The sequence below is a fragment of the Coccinella septempunctata genome, chromosome 1 (assembly GCF_907165205.1).
Source record: "Coccinella septempunctata chromosome 1, icCocSept1.1, whole genome shotgun sequence".
NCBI lineage: Eukaryota > Metazoa > Arthropoda > Insecta > Coleoptera > Coccinellidae > Coccinella > Coccinella septempunctata.
In genome coordinates, this window is record NC_058189.1 from 39,140,028 (window position 1) to 39,154,429 (window position 14,402).

Sequence of the window (14,402 nt, forward strand, 5' to 3'; positions counted from 1 at the left end):
AGTCCGAAGAAATCCAAACAAAGAAACCGATTTAACCGAAGTTTTTGCTCCGTCAACTAAATTTGAGCAGTAACAAGGTAACGACCATACATAAGGATATTTTTTGAAATTCTTGTTTGGATATGCTTTCTGACTCCCACTGTGTTAGCTCCATTTTCGTACCCTTAACCTAGATAATATTGACTTTGACATGAATTATATCATTCATGTGACAAGGAAAATGCCAGTGAGTCTCGCTCCTTAACAGTCGTTTTATAAGCCACAAAAGGCTCTCTCACATCTACGTTTTCTTCATAAATATCAACAAAACGGAATTTCATAAATAGTTGTTCAACATGGCTTACATCAGGTGTACAGTCCAGGATGATAAATATTTAGCCGATTTCACCATTGACAAAATGTTATTGCCAAAGATTATTATCTTTGATTATTGCGTACATACCAAAACGATTGTCCACTTGTCGCGTTTCGCGCTGGTGAAAGTAGAGGCGCTCACAGGCAGAGATCCCACCCTGTAGTACCTAACGTTCGGTGCCCCCTTCATGGCAACGCCCGGTGCGATCGCACCGCTGGCACCGCCCTAGGACGAACAATAATAGCACGAACAATAATGCAGTGCTTGTAAAAAGGCGCTTCTGTATTGACAATAAACAGCATTTCTCTAATATTGTAACATTTTGATGACATTATTTTGTGATTTGTTTTGGTTGTGTGCTTCACTAATCACCGCGTTCACTTACCCCGTGAGGGTGCGCACACTTACCCGCAATAAGGGACATGTGAACGCAATCCGAGTTTCACTATTGAATTTTTTTTGGCGGAAAAAAAAACGTTTTTGTCTGTTTGCTTCTTGATGTTTTTTTAAAGATTAGAAAATTCTCTATCTTATGAATATGTTTTAATTTTCCTAGCTTAAACATTTGAAACAGGTATGGCTTGAAAGGCAAAAGTGCGCACAGTTGCCCCGAATGACTCTATCGGAAGTGTCTTGCCCGCACTCAGCTGCTTACCCGAAGTATGCTTCGCATCGTTCGGCAGTTTCGTGCGGCAAGTATGATCCGCACTTGATAGGAAAATAACTTTTATGCTTGTTTCTCTACTTTAGTAGCACATTTCCAAGGTTAATATGGTATACTCAATGCTTGTAAAAATGTCAGTGTCAAGTTCCCAGGGGTGGCATAGTGCAATATGAAAACTTGGCCTTGTTCAAAGAATTTCCTTATGGTCTCCAATTACCTCAGTACGCCACTTACTCTAGAAACATAAAAGAGAAAATTCAATTCTCAACTTGAATGCATAACCCGATCCGGCAATTACGGCCCGAGTTTCCTGCTCCTACATATAGAACATCTCTTCCCTTCTGCAAACTCCGCCCATGCTACTGCGTGAAACTGCTTCACTGCATTATAAAGCCGCTGAAAAATTCCGCCGAAAGAAATGTTCACACATTAAAATTATATGGTGGATGCGCCTCAACTTTTCTTCGCCTTCATAGTCTCAAATATGCGAATGAAGGTTATCTGCTCCGTTCCTCTATGATAAGAATTCACGTGAATTGCCGAAATTCTCTTATAACCGGCAATGCGAATCGAGCATTGCGGACACATCGTTTGACAGGTCGTATGAAATGTGGTGGCGCTGGCGGCGTAGGCACAGTGCCGCGATTTCGACCGACGCTGTAGACGTGCGCACAGAGCTCGCTCCGGCTGGGTCAAACGTCTATTTCGCTTAGCCGCCGCTTCACAGCGCTCCATCTTGAGTGTAGATTTTAGCCTGACCGCGTCGAAAGGCAGTCCGAGTTTACGGGCACCGAATCGACCGAGTCGAGTAGATAATTCTGTGCCACCGGTGATCCGCAACTACCCGATGTTTATAGTGTAAAGTTCTGTGTTTCGATCCCATCCAAATTCAAGAAATGTCTTCTACGAACCAAAAGCTCACCACAACGCAACGGATGATACAAGGTCAGTCTCTACAACCATCATTTCTCTAACTTATAAACATATTACCTACTTCTAAGATATCTCACCACTCTCATCGTAACAATCTCTACTTTCTTCTTGCGCATTTCGCTCGTCGCGGATTGATTTTTGGGCGCCATGACTATCGATTTCGACCTCCACTTTTTCACTTTGAATGTAAACACACCTCCTTATGAATATAATTCGTATACGAACAAGTGCTATTCTTGTGATAACATTCCTAATGAATTGTTGTTCCGAAATAACCCATAACCTACATTGCGGCCGGATATTTCCGACTCCATATAATTTTTCCATCCATTTCATACCTTCAAATCTCTACACTTTATGTATCGTTCAATAGTTTCCTAACGATCGAAATTGTTTCGATGAATGTGTCCACTTAGGTAGATATATTTATTTCTGTTGTGCATCTATTTTCTACCCAATCTTCTACTGACACAATTTGTAATATTTTCAAGCTGTATCGCGCCCACCCAACTCCGATTTTTTTTTGGCTTCGTGACAAGTCAGCTGTACTTTCGAGTATAGTTTCGTATTCCGCTGTCTACATATGTTGATACATCATTATCAAGTATGCAATATTTGTATTGTGCCTCCAATTGTTTGCTTTCTCGTTTTGAATTGGCATTTTCAATTTGGTTATGACATTGAAGTAGTTTTTGTAGGTGAAGTTTGTTCTGTAAATTTAAAAGGTGTTTCACCCTTCATTGTCATCGGATTTAGGTTGAGAGGAATTTGCCAGGTGGTGAGTTTGTATACCAGAGGGCGTGGAAGTATAGGGTCAAATGAAATTGGGTAAAATAAGTATGTAAGATTTACAAAGGAAAAAGAGAATAGAAATGAATGTTTCTCAAGAGTATATGATTGTTATGGAGAACTGAGGTGTTGATGCATGCCAGATATTCAGAGTACTTTCTTTATTTCGTAGAAAATTGTTACAATCAGAATTGTAGCAAGAGATTGATTTTTCAAGTTCATTTTTTTTTATTATTTGAACAATTTTAATTTTATGTGTTGTTTTTTAGGGAGGTGTATGCCTTTTTGTTCATTTGAAACTAACCCTTAAAGGTATGAATGAAGAAACAATGAAGAATCCAAGCTGCTGAATGAGAGGACTCCTGTGACATACTAACCTCACATTATCCCATCGAACTCCTAACCTTTAATCCCTTGTATGATAACAGTTGATGTTAGTTTCTCAAATAAAATAAAGAACTGATGAACAATGAAGAGGGAGTGGCCTCTTTCCTAGAGGAGTCGGAAGAAAAAACAAGTATTATCTTATTACACCTCCAATTTGGAAACAGATGCAACTATAGTTCAATAACGAACGATTAGTGATGATCATATTTGTTTCTATTCTCGAAATTGAAATAGTTTTGGAAGATCTAATACAAGAAATGATTTGGTATTGGAGTGAAAGAAGGAAAAGGAAATCGAGTATTAGAATTATACTCCGAAGGAAGAATCGAACCAACTAGACAGCTGTAACAGGTGTCATAGCCATGAATGACATTTCTTGAGTGCTGTGATAATCGATTCCCATATGGGCAATCAAAATTCGTATTCAGGCATAATAGTCCATCTTTTTTATGAAAGCAGTCGGTTGGCCTTGGAAATTTGACACAATCCACACTGTGAAGTACAAAAACGTGAGGTTATGACGTTTGTCGAAATATTTCTGGGTTTCGAATCATCCCTATATTGTTCTTTCTACGTGAAAGCCTTTGTACTTAATTGCGTTTTTCTCACGATGTGAATATACTAACTATATACATATGTGATGAACATTGGAAGTACAACAGATCAATGTTAAAGTATATCTATTTTTGTTACCACGGAAAATCAAATTATTGAGACATAATATGCAGATGCTTGAGAAAGTAAATGTTTGTTATCTTGGACCAAATGTTGAAGAAGTATTGAACCGGGCTCTATTAGACTTTCAAGAACTGCAACCATGTCGATCTTTAGTTCTCTGAAGACGTAACGACATGAGTTTTGCGAAATCCAAGGTTGATATAGGAACACAAATCTGATAGTTGAATCTGAACATCTATATTGTGAAAATTCTCGGAAGAAATAAAGTTCTGCGTTTTTTGTCTTCCATTTTATTCTAAATTATCATTCGCATAATTAAGTAGTGTGTCAATACTGAAGTGTATAAATCATTGTGGCCATGTTTTGAAATTACCAACATTTCATGTGTACCTCACTCCGTTCTAGTTATAAAATTCAAGGAAATTATTCTATGGCCAACCGACTGTTTTTATAAAACAGAAAAGACTATAATTTTGGCTGATTTCAACGGATCATTACAATCAATCACGAAGTAGTTTTTCTTATTTCATTAATTATGTTATGTGAAGTCTTCAGCAGTTTTTACTACCCTGATTGTGCTCAAGAGTTTGTTCGTTTTAATATACTATTGAGCATGAGAAAAATAAGTTAATTTGATTTTTCGAGTGATGAGATTGATTATTCAGGATCAGACTGAAGAAGATCATTGCATTCCATGTGGCCCAGAGAGCTTCAAGAATCATTGACATCGAAGCAGGCCTCGAATCTCCAGAAGAAGTCTGATGTCTGGCACCACAGATTACTGTAGTTTCAGTAATAGTAATGGAATCTATGATTATAATAGTGACTCACAATTTTTGTCATGGCGAGATGACTACTTCTCCTCGCGTCCTGTTTTGAAACTCCAACAATCAATAATTTTGTAGAAATGTTTATTAAAACCAGCAAGCAAGATTTGTTTGGAACACGACATAATGTCAAAAACGGAAGAGTTGAAAATTTTCTTAGGGATTGTTATTCCCAAGATTCCTGCGAACCTCAAGGAAACAATGACAAAGATTCCATTGGAAATTGGGTGAACGGACTCATTGTGCTGATCCAATATTACCAACACCATTGACTATAGAGGCTGTTTGATGAAATACTAACAATAAAAAACGAAAAATTCATCTATAGAACTATTTGAACAGCGAAATACTATTTGAATTTAGGCTAGGTTGTACCATACTCTGTGATTTTATACATATACAAACATGAATTCTGTGCATCCTTTTGTTGAACCCTCAAAATCGAATGGTGAAAATTTCGAGAGTCCAGAACTTCCCTCATGCAACAACCCAATGATAAATCAGTGATCAAGGACAACCAGAGGTTCAAGAACAGAGTTGAAACCTACCCTCAAACGATTACAAATTTATTAAATGACAACCATCGGAGGAGGTTGAATACTTACTATTTTTGTATATACCATATATCAGATTGCATATAGCAGTATGGTCTAAGTTATTGATATCAACAACTGGATTTGTACATTTTCATTCATTCACTCTTATGGTCCACCTGAGAAGCAATATTGCAAACATTTGATTAACTTATTTCTAAGGCAGCAGCACTTTACTGTAGAAGATAAGTAAAGAAACTCTTGCAGACATTTAAAACTTATTGTGAGTTATGAAATAATTGGTCACAAATGGGCCCGCATCATCAGTTTCATCCTCAAAATAATTCAGAAATGAAACTACCATAAATTTCAAGTCTGATTTGACAAAATTTGGGCATGTTTTCTTAGGAATCGAAATGGAACTTCTCAATATAGAACTTGGTTTTTCTGAAAAGAACTGATTGTGAAAAAACAAAAACATATAAGTATAACAGACGAGAATTTATCGAAAACACCCAAAATCGAATTGTACGGTGTTGACCTTACTCTGACGAGAACAAAATGATTGAAATGAATCGTTAGTGCACAGGCAACGTAGCACAGAGTTGAAAACATAAACTGTCAGAAGGCGCTTGGTTTTGTGCTGATTCCAAGGTGCTAAACTGTTGGCATGACTGATCCGCCGTTCATGACTTCATTTCATTGTTTCGAAAAATGGACTATACCTGCACCGAGCCAATGCCGTGCTCCTGAAAAGTTTTTAAGACTGAACTCAGGCAATTTCCGAAATTACAGGTTCAATAATTGGTCTTTGGGTTTCTGTGATTTCATATCAGAAACAGAGTGAGTATTAAATCGTTCATCAGGTAATCATCATCGAACGTGAAACCCGTTGAAAATGTGATATCTTGGTGTGGGAAATTTCACCTGATGCGTTCAAATTGTTTTTTTCTGCAGAAGGGGGCTTTAAGAATGATATAAAACACGAAAAATTCATTTCAGCAGAAATACGCTGCCATCTATCTGTACATCAATGAAAGCTTGAAATATACTTGGAAATATATTAATTCTCATAAAAATCAATTTGTTTTAATTTTAAGGAGTGACATTGCATATCATACATATACCTCCGGAATTCAGTAATTAGACACCTAAGTGTAACGTAAAATTCTGTGGCGGAATGTAGTTAAAACTAGGTACCAAAAATGAATTTCCTTTTGCCTTTACACTACTTGTCCTCTTCTGTATCTGTATAACTGTTATGACTGTTTCTATATTGCTTTTTGTGCTAATGTAATAAATTCTTATTATTCGCAAATATTTACAATATTTTTTTAGTGTTCATTTATTGAAGATATTGAATAAATATTTTTCCATCTTTCTTGTTCAACGAACATTTTAATATAACAATGGCAACATGGTAGGCAGAGGCAGACAACATAGCAAATATCGTAAAAATTATTGAATGTAAACACATTCGTTATGCAGTGGAACATCTTTTCAACAAAATATTTCTATATCGAGGACGTATTTGAGGAAACGGTTTCGTATGTTTGAAGTAATTTCAGCAATATATGTGATGAAAAATAAGTGAAAATTACATAAACCGTGGGGACTGCTGGCAGGTTGCGGTCAATGGTAGACTGACGCAAATAGGTATTTTCATCAACACAAATTGAAAATGGCGGATCTCCATGTAGATGATAGGAAGATATAAAATTTTGAGAAAATATATCGAAATAAATTATTCAGATCACACAAGGAAAATTTGTTTCATTTCGAAAAAATATAGCGTTCGTGACGTTTATCAGAAGCCCTCTCCATAATCCATATTAAGAAACAAGCATAACTCCTCTCTCTGAAAATGCTCTCTGCTGGATACACACCATTGATCTATAGTTGAACTCTTTCAACATTTTCGATTCATGCAGGAAATTTCACATTTTATCTACTTTCCACTCGATAAAACAAGGTTTCCGAGAGTCCTTTGATGGAAGACTATCATTGGCAATACCGCAACTATCAAGTGTCAAATGTCAGATATTATACAACACAATTCAACGGCAACAGAAACAAACTCTCTGATTCCATCGTAAACAACTATTCTACTTTTTATTTTATGGAAAAATTATTCCCTAGAAGAGTTGAAAGTTGTGAAGAGGTCTACTTTTAGATAAAGTAATAAATGATCAGCCATTCTGGGAAACAATAAAAATGCCTACACAACCTACTCACAATACCTTGAGACGATACGAAACACTTTTTTTATCTCTGGAAGATAACCCAGATGAGTTCTAGAACTAGTATTTATTGAATTTTTCTGTCAAAATCTGCTCAAGCCCATATACTTACTTCTATATATCTACCGAAAGGTTAAATTTCTGTTCACACTGGTATACTAATGTGAATGTTACCATTATAGTTGAGCAGCCTATATCCGTTTATTGGCACCCTCAAAATTTTATCATATAACACATAATATTATTATAGAATAAGTATTTAAAAAATCAGAGGGCAAAGAGGAATGTTTTACATTGTTTGATGTTTGAAAATAAAAAATAAGAATTCCTTTCGTTTGAATAGGAAGTGTAGCTCTTTTCTACACTCGGTGTAATTTACACTCGATTTTAGTATTCGTTTGCTGATTGGATTTACACCAATGTAGAGGAAGGGTAGTTTATCGACAGCTAATCGAAATGAGGTGTAATATTTATATTCTGTGGTGTGAAATGCAAAATTTGATGTTTATGTCACTGACGACCCAGTATATGGAGAGTAGAGAGAAGGAGAACGATCGCCGTACTAAAAATGTGATTCTGTTTCCAATACTCAGCTGAAAACCGTTATAAATGATATATTATGTTGTGCCAACAAAATTCTTCAAGAATATCCACTTCTGAACCATGTAGTTTTATTGGTTAGATATTCTTATTCAGTAGAGTCCACTTCCCAAGAGGTATGACAATTTCGATTTCTTTCATAATGAATCCATCATCTTTTTGATATGTTCATCGCAAAAGTGCTCTTGACACACAAATTGACTCCGAGTCGATTTTCGAGGTAAGGTTTTTTCCAATTTTCTCTGAAAAATGCTCTCGGAAATTTTATTCTCCCTTTCTTTCCGATGCCAAAACACTCTTAAGCCGGGTCCAGACTATGTAACAAAACATGTTATATAGCAAAGTTATATAACTTGTTAGAGAAATTCAAGTGAAAAAGTTATATAACACAATGTTATACAACATTTTCCTTGCTATATAGCAAATTTTATGTTATCCGTTGGGTGTCGGTAAAGCCGGGTCCAGACTATGTAACAAAATATTTTATTAACAAAGTTATACAACAAATGTGTTATACAACTTTGTTATATAACTTGTTATAAAATAGCAGAGACATCCAGACTATGTAACAAAATAAAACTAAACAAAAGTGCTCAACTGGAAGCAGTGGCATCTGTAGGACATTGAAAATGTCCTCAAACGTAGAGTATGTCATTTTGGCAGCAGCAGCTTGTGTGATTTTATGTAGACGAGTGAAATCTCATCGTTGAGAGCTAGGGGAACATTATAGTGGAACAACTCTTTTGAAGGATCTAGCAATGGATGCCATAGACCCATTGACAGGGGACATTAAATGTGATGGTAGTTTTAAAAATTTCCTAGGGATGACAAGTTCTGATTTCGAATACCTTATAAATCAAATCGGCCATAAAATAGACAAAAAAGACACGACATTTCGAGATGCGATACCAGTAAAAGAAAGATTGGCGCTGCAGTAAATGTTTAATAACACTAGTGTGGACAAGTTGCGGCGTGTTTTATAACAAAGTTATATTACTTTCTTTGATCTTTACCGACACCCAACGGATAACATAAAATTTGCTATATAGCAGGAAAAATGTTGTATAACATTGTGTTATATAACTTTTTGAATTGAATTTCTCTAACAAGTTTTATAACTTTGCTTTATAACCTGTTTTGTTACATAGTATGTACTCGGCTTTAAGATCAAAGAAAGTAATATAACTTTGTTATATAACACGCCGCAACTTGTCCACACTTGTGTTATTCAACATTTACTGCAGCGCCAGCCAGCCAGTGCTGCATTGTCATCCTTAGGAAATTTTTAAAACTACCATCACATTTAATGTCCCCTGTCAATGGGTCTATGTCATCCATTGCTAGATCCTTCAAAAGAGTTGTTCCACTATATGTTCCTCTAGCTCTCAACGATAGCCGTACCCAAAATCTCCGTTTAGATTTCACCCGTCGTCTACATAAAATCAAGCAAGCTGCTGCTGCCAAAATGACATCCTCTACGTTTGAGGACATTTTCAATACTACAGATGGCACTGCTTCCAGATGAGCACTTTTGTTTAGTTTTATTTTGTTACATAGTCTGGATGTCTCTGCTATTTTATAACAAGTTATATAACAAAGTTGTATAACACATTTGTTTTATAACTTTGTTAATAAAAGGTTTTGTTACATAGTCTGGACCCGGCTTTACACTAGCGCACTCTTCAACATTTCACCATGGTTGTTCTCTTATCAAAAATTGAAAACAATTAATTAATTTATATTCTAATCATCTGTCACCAGGAAGACAATTCACTCAGCCAACTACAATTAGTTTAAATCAAAATTTCGCCATTCCGTGTGATGGCCAGCGAGCCTGTTGGCAAAAGCATGAACTACCCTATTGGTACATATTTTAGGAGACAAAAAAGCTATGGTCTCAAAGCTCTCTATTCTCCATATCCCAGTAATCTACTTCAAAATGGATACGATTAAATTTAAAATTTGCTATAAGTTCATCACTTTACAAGAGGATGAAAAAGTAACAAATCTTCTGAGAAACGTTACCATATATTAAATAAAAATTATGAGTCTATGAGCGTGACAACCTAACGTCAGTATTTTTTTCATTCGTTTGCGCAATTACATTGAAAATCAGCTGCTGCAAAGTGTAGTGTAGATTACACTACACCTCGCACTACACTGACAAACAGACGGAAGGACCTATTATAGAACTGACTGACGGATATTACTTCATATATATACAACAATTTCCAGGTGACCATATAAACGAGCAGCTATGATGCAGAAATAATAGGCTTGTTCGTAAAGCAAGCGCAAATGGATTTTCTTTACCCTAAAATGGAAATGCGCTTGCTCTGTACACCTACGAACCTGTACCACCCTACGAACAAATCTAATGTTTCAAGTGTGCCTTTTTTGTCGCATTAAAATAACATTTGGAGCACAAATACGAAGCAGCTACGTTCTTATGATCACCTCAAAGGTGGAACACATATTCATTCAGCCAAAAACTATTGAGAATATATGTATACAGATAATTTTTGAGACCTCAAACGCACTGTTGCCACATTTTGAAAATGTATCATTTTCGCTTTTACTTCAACGGGAAAGGCAACAATTTCAATAATGACATAGGTAAACAATATACAGGGTCTTTCACGAGGAATCTCACCCATATTTATACGGGAAACTACTGAACGTATTTTCATGAAATTCAGCACTTATAAGTATTTCACGATGCTGATGAAATCTAAAATATTTTCAAGGCATGAGCACCTCCGGTTTTTCCGGAAATGACGTCAACTTCCGTTTTTCAAATTAGAACACCATTTTTTTATTGCAGAAATAGATTCCTTAGAAAATTTCAAGTTATTTTGATGTAACATTTTTCAGTTTTGGTTGAATAATTTTCTCTGAGCGGGAAAATTCGAAAAAAAAAATCGAAAATAGAGCTCCGCTGAAACAAGAATAACTTCGAGGTTTTTGGATGGAAAATTTTCATTTTTGGGATTTTTCAAGATATAAGATTGATGTATCCACTTCGAAAATCGAAATCGCGATTCATTATACAGGGGGTGAAAAAATCGCTTTCAAAGTTAGGGATGACAAAATCCTGAAAAATCAATTTTTTCAAATTAGAACCCCATTTTTTTATGGCAGATATTGAATCTACGTTAAAAAATAATGTGAGTGTATGCATCACACCCTTGCCTTAAAGTGGATATTTTCTGAGTTATTCACAAAAAACTGTTCGAGGTTCCTCGTGAAAGACCCTGTATTTCCTATATAATGCTTCTTGTTGCTAGGAACCAGCAAAAACTCCGAAAACGAGAATAAGAATGATTGGGGCATTCATAAAAATAATCAAACGAACAAAAAACCTGGCTTCATGACAGTGATGATACATATGTATATGGTTAGATTCGGAATACAAAGAGCTTTCAAATGATGCCATCTATATGAGGAGTCCGATTTGGAGAAAAAAGGAAAATGACGCATTTTCACAATGTGACAACACTGCTTTTGACCTCTCAGAAAGGATCTGTTTATAAAAAGGGCTCAAAGTTAGATATTTCTAATTTTTTTTTGGTGAAAGCTTCAATTCTATATCTAGAAAGATAACCTACTTTTCGAATATTGCACTGAATTTTGCTAAAAATTATGAGTAAATCTGAAACGAGACCCATGGAACTATAAATATTTGATATCGTCTTCATAAGCTCTATTCATTTTATGTCGAATGAAGTATAGGGTACTCTATATAAGAAAAGGTAACTTTGTATTGTATTGCTCTGTATACAAATGAGTTATTATTATTAATGAATTATTGAAGACTGATTTATGCCGAACAAATTTTATTTGAAAATTTTTTCAGTAGCTTCTGAAGTTTCGCATATAAGGTATGTAGGGTCCTTTTCTGGCGAACACCCTGTACATATGAAAGGATCGTAGTTTATCAACAATATCTGTACTCAATTGAGATAGTTACGACTCCGCCCAATCTCGATTTCTACAGCAGATGGATTAGATAGTGGAACTAATAATCACTATATGAATGCATAGAGTGGTGTTGTTGCTCTTATTCAATTAAGATTATTTCATATTTGTGATTAGATTGTACAATGAACCATTAGATAATTGATGTTGTAGGAGGAAAACTGTCTAGTTATAAAGCATTTTGAAGGTTTATAGCAATCTGTTTATGAATATGGATACAAATTTATGTCCTCTGTCGTTTTCGGTGGTCGAATTTTTGGACGCATTCTATGCAAAAGAATGTCCAAACTACTAAACGTCCATTTCCGAATTCAATGCTTAACATTTTTCGCGGGCTACACAAAACCTAATCACCTATTTGAGAGTCACCCGATTTCCAAAACGAAAACACTGGAATGGAACCTTCTTATTTCTTATTCTTTAGTTTTTTACAGTTCTAACTCAGAAAATCTAAAATTGTGTATTAGACCCATTCACGTCCAAGGCGACGATAACGAGAAAAATGTGTTCACTGAATAAAAAAAAATTTCAACAGATGTGTGAATCACATGAAGTTTCCTATTTCTGATTACAGCCGATCGATCCCATATAATTCAACGATAATAAAACATATGTACATTATGATGGATGTCAGGGGAAACCAAGACCAACAACGAACAGCAATAAATTAACAATGATAAATTCGTTTCGAAAAAAAAATCATGTGATTGAAGTGATCAAAATTATATGGGGGTGTCGCGTTTCCTCTGATGAAATGAAGAGATATTTTGTTGCAGTCTTCGATATGTAGATATGTAGCCTTCTATTATTCTGAACAAAAAGTTTTCAGAGAGTGAGGTTTTCAGCTGCAAATTTGCATACTTAGGCTGTGAGGAAAGTTTCGATTTTCGGCATCCCTATATATTTCTCAGGAGGGGTGCATATTCAACCCCATATGTTTCACGAAATATTTTATATTGGGAAACGGAATCACCTGCTGAAGTTTAGCAGCGTCTTCAGTGAACATTCTGCTTATGAGAAACACTGAAAAATGACTAAAAACTCAAACTTAGTGAATTTTTCTGAGAATTGCTCTTCCGATTACGTCTCATAGGTGATATGTAAAGGTTGGAGTGATAGTGAAAACAACTCCTTGTAATTTTCTTAAATGCCGAGAAAAAAACGAGTTGTTCAGTTGCTGAAGTCAATACAATATACTAACAAATAAACAGACTGAAAAGAGTATTATCGCATAGTGTACTATTACCGAAATAATTATTGTTTTTGTTCTCTTTAATTTTCTATTGTGACATCCTAGACTGAAAAAGCAAGTGGAAAATGAGTCTATTGACTGAGAAACGCTTCCATCAGCGTCTTCCCTTGACGCATAAAAGATCTTTAAATGTTTCCCCTCTTAATTAACTACCTTTCGACTTGGCTAGGGTGAAAAGTCGCAGGCAAAATCTCATTAAAACTTAGTTTTAATAATGCAACTTGATCCAATCTGAAACGTGATTTGAATATAATACCGCGAACTCTAACCTACTAAATTTTCAGGTTTTTCTCCAATGATCGGGCGCCGATAGCGGAAATATCGTCTGTAGTCGTAGTTAAGCATCGTTCTGAAAAGAAAATCGTGAATTAATATATTCCGGATAAGAGCTTTATGTTAATTTGCGGAATTCATTAGATTTACCGTATGTGATTTCGTGTCCGTTTTGGCAAATGCAGTTTATGTGGGACGATCGATACTTATTGTTATCTCGAAAACACACATGCAACATTGCTCACAATACACGACATTTTGTTTTCTTTGTTGGATAACGACCAACTGAGTGCATACAGAAAAAATGGTATACGAAAAAAGTTATTCTTTTGACTTTTTGAATCTACTGTCAAAGTATTTGTACGAGTCAAAGATTCACACTGTATAACCACAACTGATTACTTAATGAGCTCTTATTTACTGGTCATATACAAATATACCTAATAACATCGCTATATAAAGTAAGTCTTCGACTTGTACATACAGGAAGGGATTAGAGGAGAAATGGTACGTAAATGGTGGTGAAGAAAAATAAATATTTTTTCTCTTTATTTCGCGGCTGGTTTTGTTCATGCATCTCAACTGCTTACCATAACTCAGCTTCGCATCGTTCGGGCAACGGCAGTTTCGTGCGGGCAAGTTTCACTTTCCGCAGTTGATAGGAAAATACCTATTCCTTATTCATATCATACCTATGCGATAAAAAAGAATAATGAAAATTGATCTCATAATCCTATGACATTTTGGGTGTATAAGGGGTCACTAGAGCGACAGAAGATATTTTAAATTTTGAATCATATTTCATATCAAAAAGATCTTCCTTGCTTTGCTACAATCTTTGATAACAAGTGGCGGTACAGAAAATTGAACACCTCCTGTGGCTTTTAGAGTAG

At 35.5% G+C, this 14,402-nt stretch overlaps 1 protein-coding gene across 1 annotated transcript in view; it reads left to right on the forward strand.

Moving 5' to 3' along the window:
- Positions 1-1,680: 1,680 nt before the first annotated feature.
- The window catches only part of LOC123307787 (serine/threonine-protein phosphatase 2B catalytic subunit 3-like), a 292,638-nt gene continuing 279,916 nt past the window's right edge, over positions 1,681-14,402 (forward strand). Inside the window, exon 1 of the mRNA XM_044890221.1 lies at positions 1,681-1,964. Within this exon, the coding sequence (XP_044746156.1) occupies positions 1,916-1,964 (49 nt within the window). The 5' untranslated portion in view covers positions 1,681-1,915. The remainder of the gene's footprint in view (positions 1,965-14,402) is intronic.